The sequence below is a fragment of the Sander vitreus genome, chromosome 3, assembly GCF_031162955.1.
Source record: "Sander vitreus isolate 19-12246 chromosome 3, sanVit1, whole genome shotgun sequence".
Taxonomy (NCBI): Eukaryota; Metazoa; Chordata; class Actinopteri; order Perciformes; family Percidae; genus Sander; species Sander vitreus.
The window spans coordinates 8,810,526-8,827,390 of record NC_135857.1 but is presented as its reverse complement, the minus strand read 5'-3'; the positions used below and the strand labels follow the sequence as shown (position 1 = coordinate 8,827,390).

Genomic DNA, 16,865 nt, shown 5'->3' with positions numbered 1-16,865 from the left:
ATCCTAAAAAAACACACCAGACCAACTTCAAAGGACAAATATTCAAAAGAATGAAAAACGTTCTAAGAAAGTCTGGAATGTAACTAAGTGTATTTACTCAAGTACTGTACTTGAGTACTTAGGTATTTTTTTTTAATTGTATGCTACTTTATACTTCTACTCCGCTACATTTCAGAGAGAAATATTGGGCATTAATAATAGCATGAGATTGTTGGTTGCAGGACATGTTGGAAGAAATGAAACTATTTGGATAACAGGAGCAGAGGAAAAAACATAGGCCTACTGGAGTGTGGTGAAAGTGGACAAGTCAGAAGATGTTTGGTTAGCTTCATAATGAGGATAATCGGACATACTGGACCATGGATTTATTATGACTGGACACTGTACGAGTTACTAACTCCAGAAGATGTCAGTAGTGCAACATTAAGGATACAAGCTACAGTTAAAATCCAAGGAAGAAGAAGTATAAGATTTCACTCAGGCAAAACGGAAGTCTCCTGTTTCCTGCCTGTAGTTGGGTCCTGTACAGCAGCCCGTGCGAGGCTGTCCTGGAGACCCCGCGCTGCCTGCACCTCTATCGTCTCGGGTGAGTTTGTTACAATGTAGAGATTTCTCTATTAATCCAAATAACTGTAACAAAGCTGCAATATTCGCGCACTGCAGCGATGCCGCAAACTGCACAGCTATCGCAACCGAAACGCCACGTTGCTGCACGTCCCGGCAAACATAGCCATTTTCAACCGAATTCCCAAGCATACCCCCTCATCCAAGACTATTCCAACATTTACTCATATTTTGCTTGCAAGGAGAGAGATAGCTCGCTACGCAATTGCGTTTACACTTCTAAGCAAACAGTACTGTTACGTGTCGGTTGAATCGAGGTGCCGCTGTGCAATACGAGTGTTAAAATTGTGTCACTCGGTGGTTTGTTTTGAATGTCAAAGGCTCAAGCTAGCTGTACGTCTGAATATTGTTGATAGCTGGGTTGGCTTAGCAGGCTAGCTAGCTAGGCTAACGAAATGCAACCCAGATGCATCAAAATGCTGGAAATAGAGGTGAAACAGGGTTTTGAAATTAAACGTTTAATCAAATTAGAGTCTTAAGTCAGTCGCGTAGCTGTTATATACTGTGTATTGTAACGAATCGGCAAAATATGCATGCAAACGCTCTTTGAAAACACTAGCTAGCATGTAGCAAGCCGCTTGCAGTATCCATTCATATCCTGCGCACTGACTGCTCTGACCGAGTAATGGCTACAATCCACTGCCTTTTTAGAGCGGCAACTGGGGATGCGCCCCCTCATAACCACGGTTATGTTTGTGTTTGGGCATGTTGTTTTGGTTTAGCTGGGAGTGCAATGCACAGTTGTTAAGACTTGGTGTTTAATAAAGGGAGAGCCCGCACTCTATTTTCAGGCTGTGTGAAAACCGCGCGTTTTCAGTTTGTTGTCTATTGCCAGCCGCTGTTTTCTCAGTGGTAGCAAACATAACTGCTGCTTGATCTCTTGAGTTCATAACAGCAGGTTTGTTTAGAAGGTTTTCTTGTTTTTATTGAGTGTATGTATACAAAGAAATACATGTTAACATACAACTGATGATAAAGATGGTCTTATGTGTTAAATCTGAACCCATATCTTACTGTTATATTAATTATACGTGTTCATGTAGTTGCATATGTTGCCTCTTTCCTTGCTTAATTCTCACAAGCCGTACTGCAAGCTCCAGAGATGTGTGATAGCAGTAGGCCCTATGTGATGTAATGCTTTGAGTCATTATTACTCATCTTTTGAATGTGAAAAACACAGTTGTGGATTTAAAAAAAAAATATTGTTGTAGGCCTACAGCAGTTTCGGTACAAAGTGGGAAAGATTACAAATTAACAAAATATAAACTAGGGATGTTTCGATCCGATACCGACTCAAACAGCTGGGTCGGTATATCAGTGACAATGGGGCCGGTCTTTCTATGTTTGTATATTGGAATTTTAATTCCTCGTTAAGTTTTGAACAATTTGTTGCTAAATTATAATTCCTGGTCATTTAAAAAAAAAAGAAGAAAAAAAAAAAAAAAGGCAAGTTTCTGGTGCACAAGTAATTATTTTAATAATAAATTACAATTCCGTACATTTAGATCTATATATTTACTTGTTACATTTTGTTTTACAATTTTAGGAAAGTGTGAATGTCTAAGGCAACATTGCCTGATGTTGCCCCCCAACTTTTTTGTCGCTTTTGTCCAAGTTTTTTTTGTCACTTTTCCCCGTCTTTGTCGTTTTGTTCTGCGCCGTTTTTGAATTTTTTGTGACATTTTTGTCACTCTTTTCAACGTTCTTTAATCAATCAGTTTTTCTCAAATTATATAAAATTGACTAAACACCCGTTGTAGGGGACCATCCACGTTACTTTTATTTTGAAAATTTGGTTGAAAGAAACCCAAATTTCCGATATAGAATGTTTGTTTTGTTTTTTTAATGGGTCACATTTGACCCGAGGGTTAAGAAGCTTTAATTAAAAGTTATTTCGAACATAATGTCTTCTGTGGTAGTTTGGGTGTTTTTTTTTGTAGTTCTAGTACATAGGGCTATCACTAATGATTATTTTCATTGTCGATTAGTTGTTTGGTCTATAAAATATCAGAAAATTGTGGGAAAAAAAAATATCAATCAGTGTTTCCCAAAGCCCAAGATGACGTCGTCAAATGTCTCGTTTTGTCCCCAACTCAAAGATATTCAGTTTACTGTCACAGAGGAGAGAAGAAACTAGAAAATATTCACATTTAAGAAGCTGCAATCAGAGATTTTTTTTAACTTTTCTTTTCATAAAACATGACTCAAACCAATTAATCGATTATCAAAATAGTTGGCCATTAATTTAATAGTTGACAGTTAGTACAAGAGCATTATAGCATCAACGTAACAACAGAAAGAGAACCATCCATGCTAAAATAATAATAATGATGATGATATATAATGATATTGGGCAGAACTTTGCTTGAAGAAGCCAACAAATGTCATTTTAATTCTCGACTATAAAATGATTGTTGATCACGTATAACCACGTGACCTTGTCACACTGAGACAGAGGAGCATTTTGCAGTTTTTTTTAGTTTTTCATCATCAGATGTGAGTAACTCCTTTCAAAATCTAAATCAGCACCTCACTGTCCCACTAAACAACCAAATAACTAAATATGGAGCTAGCTAGAATAGCACACAAAAAAAGTGTATAATATATAATTGTAATATGATAGAAGTAGAACTGTGAACATATAGCTGGAAATATTCATTTGGGGAAGTAATGTTTTGTGTTTTTTTTTTTTTTTTTAAAGAAGTATTGATAATGAAAACAAATTGTCAATGGACTTTAAAACCTTTTTTTTAATCCTTAACAGTTGTCATGGATGATGAAGATGGCAGGTGCCTTCTAGATGTAATTTGGTAAGTTGTTGTGTGATGCAGTGCAAGATCAGTTTTATATTCAACAGTCGTAACTCTTTCGTCTTGTCTTACCGTTGTGAATCACATTGTTTTCTCCTGCAGTGACCCAGAAGCTCTCAATGACTTTCTTCATGGATCTGAGACCCATGTGAGTATGAGAGAGAAAAAAACTGAACAAAGGCACACGTTCGGCTTGTGATTTAATAGGTTCATAAAATGGGTTTGTAATTGTGATGAGGAGTCTTAATTGTGTGCACTGTAGTTGGGACTCGCATGACTTTGTGTTTAAGTCACTTTCGGATTACGTGATGCACCCTGAAACCCACTTCCCTCGCTGCTTTTTCATTTATTCGTTCTGTTACTGCTTCCTCGGCTTAATGGCTGTCTTTGCTTTTTGATGACACCATTTATGGTTTCAGCCTGCCTTCCCTTTTTATAAGGCTAATTCACAAATTGAGAATTGCTGATACTAACGCTTCCCAACTCTGTGTTGTTCCTTTCATTTTGCCCTTCTGTCGCTTATCTTTTCACTGGTTCTTTACAATCTGGGTTCTCTGGACCGTTTTCTGTCCTTTCCTTGCCCTCCTCCTCTGTTTGATGGTCTGTATGTTTCTCTGTCCTGGTGGCTTTTGCCTGCTGGTTTGGGTGCCTTTGGTTTCTGTCTGTCCTATCCTGGGTGGGTGTGTGTGTAGTTGGACACTGACGACCTATTGGATGGTTCGAGTGACCCCTCCAGCTCGTTCTTCTCTACCACTGGGGTGAGTAAAATCCCCCAATCCACCTCCTTCTGTTTTCGATCCATCTGTGTAGCATGCATCTCCAAATACCCTCCCTTTCCACTAACATATCTACACTCTACAAGCTTTGATTTGCAAGAGGTTTTTGTGGGGGTTTCATGTCTGCATTTCTGTGTTGACTCAGGTACACGTCACACCAGCACATCTAGCCATCAAATTCATCCATCACCTGGTTTCACTTCTTTCCTGCTTTCCTTTTTAAGGGCCATGTTCCAGAGGTCCAGCCTGCAGTCCAGCTGTCGGCCAATGAGCCGGCCGGCCTACCCAGAGTCAGTGTTGACCTGGACTTCCTGGAGGATGATGACATCCTGGGAGGATCCCCAGGTGGTGAAGGTGGGAGCAATGGCATTGGGACAAATCACGAGCCATGCGACATCCTGCAGCAGAGCTTGGCTGAAGCAAACATCACAGAGCAAAGCTTACAGGAGGCAGAGGCTGAGCTGGACCTGGGCTCCTTTGGAATTCCAGGCCTTACGCAGGTGGTACAGACACTGCCTGATGCCAGCCTCTCTGGGGCTGGAGGCACTGCTGTTGGTGTAGGCATAGGTGTTGGGGGAGCAGCAGCAATTTTCCCTGGGTCAGGCCCGAGCACCACTGCTACTCCTCCCAATGCCGCAGCTGACATGCTGGGGTCAGTGCTTGCTCAGCAGGGCCTTCAACTCCAACCCCAGGTCATGAACAAGGCCATTAGTGTTCAGCCATTTATGCAGCCTGTGGGCCTGGGAAATGTGACACTTCAGCCCATTTCAAGTCTCCAAGCTCTTCCTAATGGGAGTCAGTCTGGACATTTGGGTATCGGACAGATTCAGGTTGTGGGTCAGCCTACAGTCATGACTATCAATCAGTCTGGGCAGCCAATCCTAGCTAAGGCCATGGGTGGTTACCAGCTGCACCAGTCTGGGCCAGATGTATCAGGTGCTGGTTCTCAGGCAGGGCTTGGAGGCTCAGGGGGTGGACTTCTGATCCAAGGTAACAAAGCCACTTTGGGATCTCCAGCTTTAAATGGACCGGCTGTTTGTGTCAGCAGCACAAACAGCAGCAGTGGCGGCACAATGACTCCTGCTGGGCTTGTGGGCTTTGGCAGCACCACTCTAAGTTCAGGAATTGGACACCAGACGCAAACCCAAGGCCAACTCATGCAGAACGTGATCATCCAGCGCACACCAACACCCATTCAGCCTAAACCCCCTCAGGGGGGAGCCATCCAACCGAAACTTTTCAAACAGCAACAACAGCAGCAGCAGCCACAGCCAGCACCCCAACCGCTGCAAAATGATGCCCACAAGGCTCTAGGGCTGCAGCAAATTCCAGTTTCCGCTGCTCAGAATGTAGCCTTCCTGACAGGAAAGCCAGGTTCTAACGTTGTCCTGAGTACTCAGGCCTCAACACAAGGTCCTCAGTTTCAACAAACCCTATTCAAGCAACAAGCAGCACAACCATCGGGCAAGCCTCTTAGTGTACACTTGTTAAACCAACAGGGCAGCATCGTTATTCCCTCTCAGACAGTTCTGCAAGGTCAGAACCACCAGTTTCTCCTGCCACAACTACAAGCAGGTGGGCAGATCCTGACCCAGCACCCTGGGGGGCACATCATAACTAGTCAGGGCCCTGGTGGACAGCTCATCGCAAACCAGATTTTAACTGCAAACCAGAACATCAACCTGGGCCAGGTGTTGACTTCACAGGGCCACCCCGGGGCTGCCCACATCCTCTCTGGATCTATCCAGCTCCAGCCTGGCCAGATGGGCACGCCCACCCTCTTTCAGATGCCCGTCTCGTTGGCCCAGAGTCAAAGCCAGACCCAGACCCACACTGTCTCAGGTCATGCCCAGACAGTCATACAGGGCATGCCCATCCAGAACTCCCTGACCATGCTCAGTCAGGTGGAGGGGCTGAGCCCTGCAGTCAGCCTTCAGCCAGCCCTGCAGCCTCAGCCAGGCGGAGTCCCCAGCAGCACAGGAGCAGCGACCATGGCTCAGGGCCAGCCCGGAGAGTGTGTTACTGTGCTGGGTAGCGCCACGGACCAGGCTGCCCATCCCACTCAGCAGCATGCACCGCAATCCTCTATCCTCGCCATGCAAACGGCATCTGTGTCCACGGCTACCACAGTACCCTCCTCTTCTCCGTCCATGTCTGTGCCCACCTCGTCCTCTGTCACAGCAGTGGGGCTGGTCCCCCATCATGCTCAGCATAGTCCAGGGAGGTTACTGTTCACCAACCAGGGCTCCAGTATGATCCTGAGCCAGGAGTCTCTGCAGATGTTCCTGCAACAGGTCAGTGTTCCACTCTTTGCATGTGTGCTTTAATTATGTACAGTTTTAACGTTGTCTTAAAAAAAATAACATGCACGGAGTGTTATCTTGGTCTGACCCTCTTTGGTTTACTATTTTACTCCCCCTTCCCTCCAATCCCCCTCCTCCTTTCCTTCCCTCATCCTGAAATGGTAAATATACTCCTGTCAGGAGCAGCACCACCAAACAGAGAATGAGTCCACCCCCTCTGCTGGCGTTCCAGCGTCTGTAATCGTCAGCAGCAACAGCGTCACTGCTCCGGCCCCCTCTGTCCATGACAGCCAATTAACTGACTCTTGGGTGGGTCAGAGCCACAGCCCTTCCCCTGGCCCCTCCCACATGGCAGCAGTGGTAAAGCAGGTAGAAATGCCCCTTTATGTTAAGCCCCACCCACTTGTTGCTGCTGCTGCTGCCGCCACAATGTTAGGGTATCTTACCTTTCCCTGTCATTGCTCTGTCCTTCTCTTCTGCATTAGTCATTGCTTCCATGGCTCTCACAGTTGCTATGCAATTCCTAAGCTCAATAATGTCTCGCTTGCAGCTTCTGTGTGTTTCTAACACCGCTCTGTTATATGTAAAGGCATGGTCATTCCAGCTTTCCACATGTATTGTGTGTCTCTGTCCTTTTTCGACATATAGCTGTGTGCACCTCCTATAGAATGCTGAACTGGCAATCACATTCCAGTTCTTGTTTTTAACTGTAATTGTTAAACAAATTTGGTATGCTTTTCATCCATTCCGCTTTATGTATTTTGTAACAGAACACAAAAACCATGCTCATGCTTTTAATAGTAGAGCTACCAAGGTGCCAAGTGCAACTCCTTCACCTCTTTACTAACACTCTGCTCAATCAGAATCAATCAGCTCACCTTCATCTGTTGCATCACTGACCAATGACTGATCAATCAACCACACCTCTCAAATCCGCACTCATCGTTTAGACTCTCATGTGCTCACAGTGCCACTCCCCCTTGTGACCCCTAGTCGGACCAGTGTTGTACCCCCAAACGATAATTCATGCTCCCTTGCCCCCAGTCCCTGAAGTCTTCAGATCACCTCCTACTTCTCCATCACAGGCCCGCAGATCTCTTGACTTCTTGCTTTTGTCAACTGTTTTTCTTTTTTGGCTCGCCAACTGATCACTGCTCCCCTTTTTATGTGTAATCCTCCTCAAACGCTAGAGAGAAAAAAATCTGTGGGCTTTTACTACTTTAAGTTCAGCAACTACTAGATTTGAAAGTCTAACACTTTTGCTTTTGTGTTGTTTGGTGTCGTTTTACCCACGTTTGTGTGATTTTCTGTCGGGGTTGGGCGATAATTCCATATATTGATTTTCAGTGGAATTGTGATAATATTGATCATGTGTACCGTTTTACCGTTGTGCAAATCAACAATTTGAAGCAAAGTTTTTATTACACCCCAACAATAATAAGTTATTGAGGGGTTTGTTTTACATGTGTAAAGAGTTATGTCTTATGAAATGCTTAACAATGGCGTGTTTAGTCATTGTATTAAACATCATTTCAGGAATTTAACATATAATCATGCAAAATATATTTTGATTCCCATTAACATTCTGATATCGAGCCATATCGCCCAGCCCTATTAAAGGACAAATCCGGGGCAAAAATGAACCTAGGGGTTAATAACGTGTACCGAGTCAACCGTTCTCTGGGATCTGTTTTCATGCTAATCGAATGTGACCAGTTTTAGCGCAAACCGCTAATTAGCTTATAACGCTAGTTGTCGGGGCTACGCAAAAGTAAAAAAGAAATCGCTATTTCTATACCACTAACAAGGCTCAAAATGGCACCATACTTCAAACGCCCTGTAACCAGTAACCTAGCTTAAGCACTGCGTTTGGCGTTCGACTGGTCGTGACTGTTTTCCCAAGATGGCGCCCGCCTGTATAGTAAACGGTACTGTCTTTATAAACTATCTTTTTAATAAACTGTCTGTACACTTACAAAGTTCTCAATGCTTCAGTTTACATGTAGGGACCCTCATTATGCTACCGTGGAAGTGTGGTGCCATTTTGAGCCTTGTTAGTGGTATAGAAATAGCGATTTCTTTTTACTTTACCAGTGCCCTGACTATTAGCGTTACAAGCTAATTAGCAGTTTGCGCTAAAACTGGTCACATTCGATTAGCATGTAAACATATCCCAGAGAACGGTCGACTCGGTACCCATGTGTTATTAACCCCTAGGTTCATTTTGCGCCGGATTTGTCCTTTAAGTATCTAGTCAAATGTTGAACCATGTACTATTAATCATATTTACTATACTGTGTGCATGCAGAACTTGGAGTGTGTGATTTCTGCGCTTGATCTTCTGATTTCCTCCTGTGTTAAAATATTTGTCTGCATTTTTGAACTAAACAAGTAATTCCACTTCTTCAGGTGCCCTCCAGTGGACATCAGCAGTCCCTGATCCAGGGCATGTCCCCCTCCACGGCCTTGTCCACTCACGCCTCGGCGCCCCCAGTGGCGGTCAGCCCACAGCCTTCCCACTCTCCTCTCACTCTGAGCCAGCACATCCAGTCACCGCACCATCAGCAGCAGTCACGTCCTCCCTCCCAGCCTCAGCCGCAGTCCCAAACGCCCTCCCGCTCATGCACCCCCTCCTCTCACCCGCAGCTCTTTATTGTCCACAACCAGATGGCGGAGTCCCCCCAGCCGGCTCCGCAGGGCCAGCCGCAGCACACCCAGCCCCAGCACGCACACATTCAGGTTCAGCTGCAGCTGCAGCCTCAGCCGCGGCCGGCCTCTCAGCCCGCCCCTTATCAACAAGATATGCCTCCGCTGTCCCAGTCGCCCAAGCCTCCTCCTCCTGCGCCGCCCGCACCACACCAGTTCACCGCTCCTCCTGTCAGCACTTCTGCCGCTGCTGTAGTCAAAGCCCAGGTTCCAATCCCGGGCCTGACAGCAGAGCACCAGCACCACCTGCAGCTGGTCGCTGCACAGATTCAGACGCTGTCGGCCATCAGCCAGCCGTCGCCTCAGCAGAAACAACTGCTGGACAAGCTACATCAGGTATTGTCCCAGTTCATGAAAACTTGTTATGGAATATGCACCCAATGAGCGGTCTCGCCAGTAAAATAGTCTCTATTTTGACTTCCCATGCTGCTTTTTTACCCTCCTGTATTTCAGGATGATTAAAGGTGCTCTAAGCGCTGTTGGGTGACGTTACTTCTAGTTGACGTTCAAAGTATTGTCAAACAAAACTGAGGCTAGCTCGCCCGTCCTGCCTCCTCATCCCGTCCCCTCCCCCTCTCTTCCGTGCTTTCGCGCATTAACCCCCCAACCCCCACCCCAAAATCCTTCTTGTCGGTTATTGGCTGGAACGCTGTTATGTTTGGTGGTGCAGGTTGGCGCAGTTTGTTTTTGTTGCCGTTTGTGGAGCCTGGGCTGTCTACAGAGACTGCGTTTTTTTTTAACAGTGTGTTCAGGGGACAGGCAGCTAGCGGATAGTGAGGACTTTCTTTGTCGATTAACCTGTCGATCATTTACTCGATTCATTCAAAAATGTGGATCAGTGTTTCCCAAAGCCCAAGATGACGTCCTGAAATGTCTTGTTTTGTCCCCAACTCAAAGATATTCAGTTTACTGTCACAGAGGAGAGAAGAAACTAGAAAAAATTCACATTTAACAAGCTGGAATCAGAGAATTTTCTTTGATAAACAAATTACTCAAATCGATTATCAAAATAGTTGGCGATTCATTTAATTGTTGCCAACTAATGGATTTATCTTTGCAGCTCTAGTGCGCGGTAGAAATGAGAGATTAAGATTAGTAGAGATTAACTGTACAGTGTGTTTTATCTGATACAGCTCGTACTGTTGTAGAATGTAATACATGCAATGCATATATGTGGCTGTGTGTATTTTCCACCATTCAAATGAGTTCCTTTTTATATTGAAAAGAGGGCAAAAACATCCCATTGTTCCCAGACGGGGATGCTCGGTTGTTGCAGCAGTACGACAGAAACAACAGAGATACATTCAGAAGTATAGAAAGAAACAGCAATAAATATTGAGATGAACATAAACTAAAATAGAATAAAAAAACAAACTACAAACCATGTAGAGCATGTGGAGATAGATGACGCGATAAAGTGACAGTGGCGTGATTAATAGCAGCAGATATATTGCAATATAATCTTAATATAACAGAATATATTGCAATGGTCAATGAAACATATTAACATAGTATAATAAAAGAGTTGGTGAGATGTAGGCCTGAATGATTTGGGAAAAAAAAAAAAATTGAATTGCCATTTTCCTGCCAGATATTGCAATTATGATTCGATTTGCGTTTCTTTTTTAATCTAAATATTGCACCTTCTACGATCAGGTTAAATAAAGCAATACAAAATAATTGAAAGAGCCACTGAAAATAGGACATCTCTGTAAACAGTCTGTGATATGTAACATTATTCCAGCATTCCTTTTGAAAAAAACAGTAGATATAATAATGAAAAGAGGAATAAAAAAATGTTACACCAAATGTTACACCAAACATTCGACTAAATAATTCCCATTCGATTAATCGCGGTCTTCGCGATGAGCTAATCACGTTCTTTCAAATCGCGATATCGATTTGAAAACGATGACTCATTCAGCCCTAGTGAGCATCATTACCAGCTGACGAGAGGATTGATCAGCTTACCAGTACAAAGCAGGAGAGACGGATAGGCTTTAGGAAACCAAACTGGTTCATCCAGGATTTTCTTTTGTACCAAACTGTCCCGATGTGTCCCCAGGTGCAGCAGAGCATCGTGCTGCAGGCCAAGCAGGCTGCTCAGCCTCAAGCCGCCGGTCCGTTCAGCTCCCAGCAAGATGTGCCTGTTGATAAAGTGGCGGTTGCGTCATCGGCCAGCGCCGGTCCGCCTGCTCAGCTTCCCCCAGTGCTGCAGCAGATGTCGGTGCTCGTCAAAACTCCTGCTACAGGTTAGACACAGTTTATCCCCAACGAGGCCTGACGCCAAGGTGCACACCTTGAAGTGCTTCCCTAATGGTTTGTTTCCTCTTGTTTTAGCATCAAGTGACTTACAGGTATTCTCAGGAGCCCAAGGGCCAGCTGGAGCAATGGTGAATCAGACTGTCACTCCTGCCAGCCTTACCCAGCCTGCACAGGTACAAATCACAATTCCTTTCTAGGACATGGCGTGGTGGTTCATTGTGCATTGTGTGCTAGCTGGTTTACGATCTCCCACCATTCAATACTGAATTTAAAAACGTGTACTTGCATGTATTTCGTCTCCTGATTTTCCCCTACAGGTTCAGCCAAAGCCAGGGGTGATCAGCTCAGTGGGAGGGATGACTCTGGGGAAAGGTGGGATGCAGATACAGGTGTTAGGTACTAGTCTTACTCAAATGCCCGCTCCACAGCCCCCAGCCCCAGCTCCAGTACAAACTCAGGTAAAGGATTGTCACTGCATGTTAGCAAGGTCCTAAAAAAAAAAACTGCCTCCCACTTTTAAGCTTCAGCCTGAAGGTGTAATCTCTTTGTTAAACGTTTGTTCACGTCACAGACGACGACAATGAAGATGCCTTTCAGTGCAGAGCCCAGCAAAGAAGCCAGGTGTGTGCCGCGAATGCATTTTTATTGGCTTACGTTACCTGTCTCGTAACGCAGTTTTTGTAAACCGTATTTCTTTACACACGCCTCACTGCAGGATGCTGGAACAGCTGAGGAAACAGCAGGGTTCTGTGCTTCACCCAAACTACAGTGCTCCTTTCTACTCTTTTGAGGACACGATGCACAGACTGCTGCCTTACCACCTCTACCAGGGAACTGCCAACTCTTCTCAAGACTATCAGAAAGGTAACACACTCCATAGCTTCCAGTGCAACAGTTTGGTACCATATTTTCCCTATTTCACAATCTTCATGAACACGTTGTTTCTCTTGCACAGTGGATGATGAATTTGAGACGGTCTCCTGCCATCTGCTGAAAAGGACCCAGGCAATGCTGGATAAATATCGCCACCTGCTCTTTGCAGAGTCAAAAGTAAGTTTATAAACCAGCATTCTCACCATACACAGTCCCGTCGTGTTCTTTGTCCTGAATTGATATTGAACCGATGGGTTTTTTGGTGTTTAAACCTGAGCAGAGACTGGGCCCCTCGGCAGAGATGGTGATGATTGACCGGATGTTCATTCAGGAGGAGAAGATCGCGTTGAGCCAGGACAGGATTTTGGCCAAGGAGAGACCAGGTACCCTAGCACCTTTTACATGGGTTTTGTGTAGGGTTGGGTACCGAAACCCGGCGCCAATGTTGGTTATGGTTCTTAAACGTCCAGTATCTACCGGACCGAATAGCAACGCCGATTTCTGTGCCTAATGTCGGTGCCACTTAAATGCCTGGGCTGTCCTCTGATGCTCCGAAATGGACGTTGGAGGCAACTGAAGCATCACTGCATGTGACGCTAGTTACAGTCCCTCCAGAAAAACGTGATTACGCGATCTCATAATTCAATGCATAATCAGTCAAAGTCTGCATATTTATGCTGGGGCCGCATTTTTTTCAAATACGCCGCACTTTCGGCGCTTAAATTGCGGAAATAAACGATACCCAACCCTTGTTTTGTGGTTGTCTCGATCTAAATTAGGTGTATGCTAACGATATAATTCTGTTTGTTTCATTGCAGAGGAGTTTGTGGCAAATGCGCGCATGTTGGAGAGTGTAGTTTCATCCCAACAGAAAGCACCTCCTGCTGAGCCCACATCAGCGAGTGGAGCCGCTGCTGTCCCTGCCCCGGCGCCTGCAGCTCCGGCCCCAGCCCCTCTCCCAAACCCCGCCCCAAACCCTCCTCCTGCCTCCAACCCGTCCCCATCTCCTGCTTCAGCTCCAGTCCCTGCTCCTGCTTTGGCTCCAGCGCCTCCTCCCGCCCCCGCCGCCGCCCCTTTCCCCCCTACCAAACTGGTAATAAAGCACGGCGGCGGCGGAGCCTCTGTGTCCTGGTCCAGCGGCGGTCCCCCGCCTCCGGCTGCAGCGGGCAGGCTGGCCGAACCCGCCGGCCAGAGCTCCTCCTTCAGTCGCGCTCCGGCAGCGTCGCCTGACGACGATGACGACGACGCCCTCCCGCAGAGAACCAGCAAGCCGCCGATGAAGACCTACGAGGCTCGCAGGAGAATTGGCCTGAAGCTGAAGATCAAGCAGGACCAGACGGGGTTCAGCAAGGTGGTCCACAACACTGCCTTAGACCCCGTGCACACACCTCAGCCCCTGCAGAGCGGCCAGTCCACATCCCAGCCTCAGACTCAGCCCCAGGGCCAAGCCGCTGGACTGCACCCAAAGCCCCGCCCCCTGTCAACGCCCCCTCCCACAGTAATCAGAACTCAGTCTCCCGTATGCACTGCTCCCTCTGCCTCATTGGTCACCACAGCAACCGCTCAGTCTAACCCGCCACTGAGAGGTAATGTTCCCCCCCATGCAGCCCCTTCTTCCTCTACCTCTTCCTCCCACACTTGGTCGTTGTCCTCGTCCTCCTCCTCTTCCACTCAAGTGAATGGGTCGTTGGATCACCACGACGGGGGTGGGGTCAAACACAATTCTGCCCCCACTGCCACGCCCTCGCCGACAACATGCCGTCTCCCCCTTCGGAAAACCTACCGGGAAAACATTAGTCCCCGGGTCAGACCTGGTGTCCCAGGGGGAGGGGACGAAAGTTTGTCCTACCCGAGACCCACGCCGTCACCCCCCCAGCACGAGGCCTCATCCCCCCCCTCAGAGCGGACAGTTATAGCCAGTGTGAAGGTGGAGAAACGAGGCCGGGACGCCTCGCACACTCACACAGAGTCGAGCCACGAAACGGGCCGTTTAAGGAGTGCAATGCAGGGGCTGGACGAAATGGACGAGGTGTTCAACCGTGGTATCAAAACCACACAGCACCACCATCACCCACAGCCCCCGGACCGGGAGGGGGCCAAGGAGAGAGGGGAGGAGCACACAGACCAAGAGACAGATGTAAGTAAATACAAGAGGGTGAGCGGGAAAAACAGACATAGGGCCAGCGGGACGTTCAGAATGGACCAGCATGCCCCTGGGCCTCCCTCCCCAGAGTCCTCCTTCACGCGAGACTCTTTGCTTCCTGCCAAACGCTGCAAGTCGGACTCCCCCGACATGGACAACGCCAGCTTCTCCAGCGGCAGCCCCCCGGACGACTCTCTGAACGAGCACCTGCAGTGTGCCATCGACAGCATCCTCAACCTGCAGCAGGAGCCCTCCGCCCGCGGCCACCACATTAAAGGGGGCCACAGCAGGTCCCAGCAACACCAAAGCCAGCGCCCCGGGGGCTCGGCAGCCTCATCCCACAGACCCTCAGTACCACCCTCCTCCTCTGCCTCCGCATCCTCCTCCCTGGCCCAGCACCCTCAGGTCGGTGGCCGGGGCCACAATGGCAGCCTGGTGTCCCAGACTCAAAGCAGATAACAGCCCCTCAGCCCCGGGCCAGACTGACGAGAAGGAGCGACTGAGAGACAGATGTGGAGGCAGGGGAAGGGGGGGGGGGGAGAAACAGTATCACTGTACTACTCTGCCAAGCTGTGTTGGCCATGTTTGTCCATTTGAATTGTCCAGACATTTCTTTGTCATTTACAGCCTGAGGTAGAGCCGTCATGAAATAAGACGAGAGAAGGGTGGTCAAAGGTAAAACTGTGTTTGTGAACTGCAGACTTGAAGACACCTGGCTTTTTTTGTATGCGTTCCCCTCAGCCGAGCTCGATTTAACAAGACTGTCAGTCGTTGTCAGAGGGTGGTGTTTTCTTTTCTTCCTTTTTTTCACTTTTGATCTTTTCTCTCATTCTCATTTTAGTATTCCTACATTCCTTTCATGTGGCCTGAGCACCAGTCTCTTATCCACAGCAGTTCACCTGCTGGTTTAAACGGTGTCTCGATGAGCATCAGGCAGCTCATTTAAACAGTTAAGAAGTCAACAACTTTTTTCTTCTTTTTTTTTAATTTTTATTTTTTTAATTTTTTTTTTAACTTGGCTACGTGCAGCTGAGAGACAGAAGGGAACACGACCAGGTTCATACTGCAAAACGGCATAATACATACAACCAAATGGAATTCTCTTGTCACAAAGAGAGTGCTGCGCTACAGATGCAAACGGCACACGCTAAATTGACCCAGCCACCTCTTTCTTAATCAAGAATCCATTTCCTTAGTTACACTGCTCACAAGGCAACTATTCTTTGTCTGGAAAGATCAGTTAGCCGCAGCTTCCATCATACCTGCATTTCATATCGCATGCATTTTCTTAAAAGTAAAACATGTCGAGAAAATCATGTTTTTGAAAAATTGTGAAGTTGTTTTCCTTTTGACTTCTCTTGGGTACTGCAGTACTGTGCTGTCAAGATGTAAATGAAATGTTTGTAAGGAAATTCAGTTCTCTGCTTCTGATGTTGATGATGATTTTCCAGGTTCTTGTTTTTAGACCACACACACACACACACACACACACACACACACACACACACACACACACACACACACACACACACACACACACACACACACACACACACACACACACACACACACACACACACACACACACACACCTGTCCCCCTGTTGCTTTTGTTACCAGGTTAGGACTTTATGCTTTCAGTCAGCAGGGGGCAGGCCAGTTTTAACTGTTGATTTTCTGTGTTCTCAGTTTGTTTCATCATCTTTCTGCCACTGTATCCCTGCCTCCCATCTGGATTTTTGTGTCTATAAGCCTGGTGGACAATTCAAACACAAACGCAGCACAAGCATTGAAATGGGGGAGGAAAAAAAGGAACAATAATAATGTACAAAAAGACCGTAAGAGAATTTGAAGTATAGTATTACAGATTAATTTTGTATTGTATTTATTGTGTATAATGACACTTTTTAAAAAGAAATGTACATTTAGTAAAACTGTAAATTAAACCTTGCTTCTTTTATGAAACGTCGCAGGTCCTCTAGTCATTTTGTCTAGCTTCAGGGTTAAATTCTTTTGAATGACTAACGGTGACTGAGGAGTGCCGTGTGATGGGGATGGTGCTGGGTGTGTTTTCTAATGGACAGCCAGCAGGCGGAGCATGCAAGTGGAAAAGTAGGGCTGGCCTGTGCACTTCATCGCCTGAAGGTTCAGAGTTTTGGGAGGAGCAAGAGAGGTTAGACTGATTTGGGGGGGGAGTGTCGCATCTTTAGACGTATGACATGTTACAGTAGGTCTGGTAGGAAGAAAAAAAAACCCCAAATGAAAATCATAGAGGAGTTCGAGGCTGCAGCTGGAGGGGTGCATCACGAGGTTGTGTTATCGTTCAAAATATGCATGAGAACACTTAAGGTATGTCATGTTTAAAA

General features: G+C 46.4%; 1 protein-coding gene across 5 annotated transcripts; it reads left to right on the top strand.

Moving 5' to 3' along the window:
- Nucleotides 1-520: 520 nt before the first annotated feature.
- On the top strand, nt 521-16,468 carry bicra (BRD4 interacting chromatin remodeling complex associated protein). 5 transcript variants are annotated; one of them, XM_078245865.1, is made up of 15 exons: nt 521-586; nt 3,389-3,434; nt 3,537-3,582; nt 4,127-4,192; nt 4,435-6,504; nt 6,694-6,882; nt 8,923-9,555; nt 11,285-11,471; nt 11,560-11,657; nt 11,802-11,942; nt 12,056-12,105; nt 12,200-12,348; nt 12,440-12,534; nt 12,638-12,740; nt 13,176-16,468. In XM_078245865.1, the coding sequence occupies exons 2-15, from the start codon at nt 3,394-3,396 to the stop codon at nt 14,957-14,959; spliced, it is 5,652 nt and encodes a 1,883-aa protein (XP_078101991.1). In that variant the 5' UTR covers nt 521-586; nt 3,389-3,393; the 3' UTR covers nt 14,960-16,468. The 5 variants fall into 5 exon arrangements, with proteins under 5 accessions (XP_078101991.1, XP_078101990.1, XP_078101989.1 ...); XM_078245864.1 differs by having other exon boundaries at nt 12,635-12,740; XM_078245863.1 differs by having other exon boundaries at nt 12,440-12,536; nt 12,622-12,740.
- The last annotated feature ends 397 nt before the right edge of the window (nt 16,469-16,865 follow it).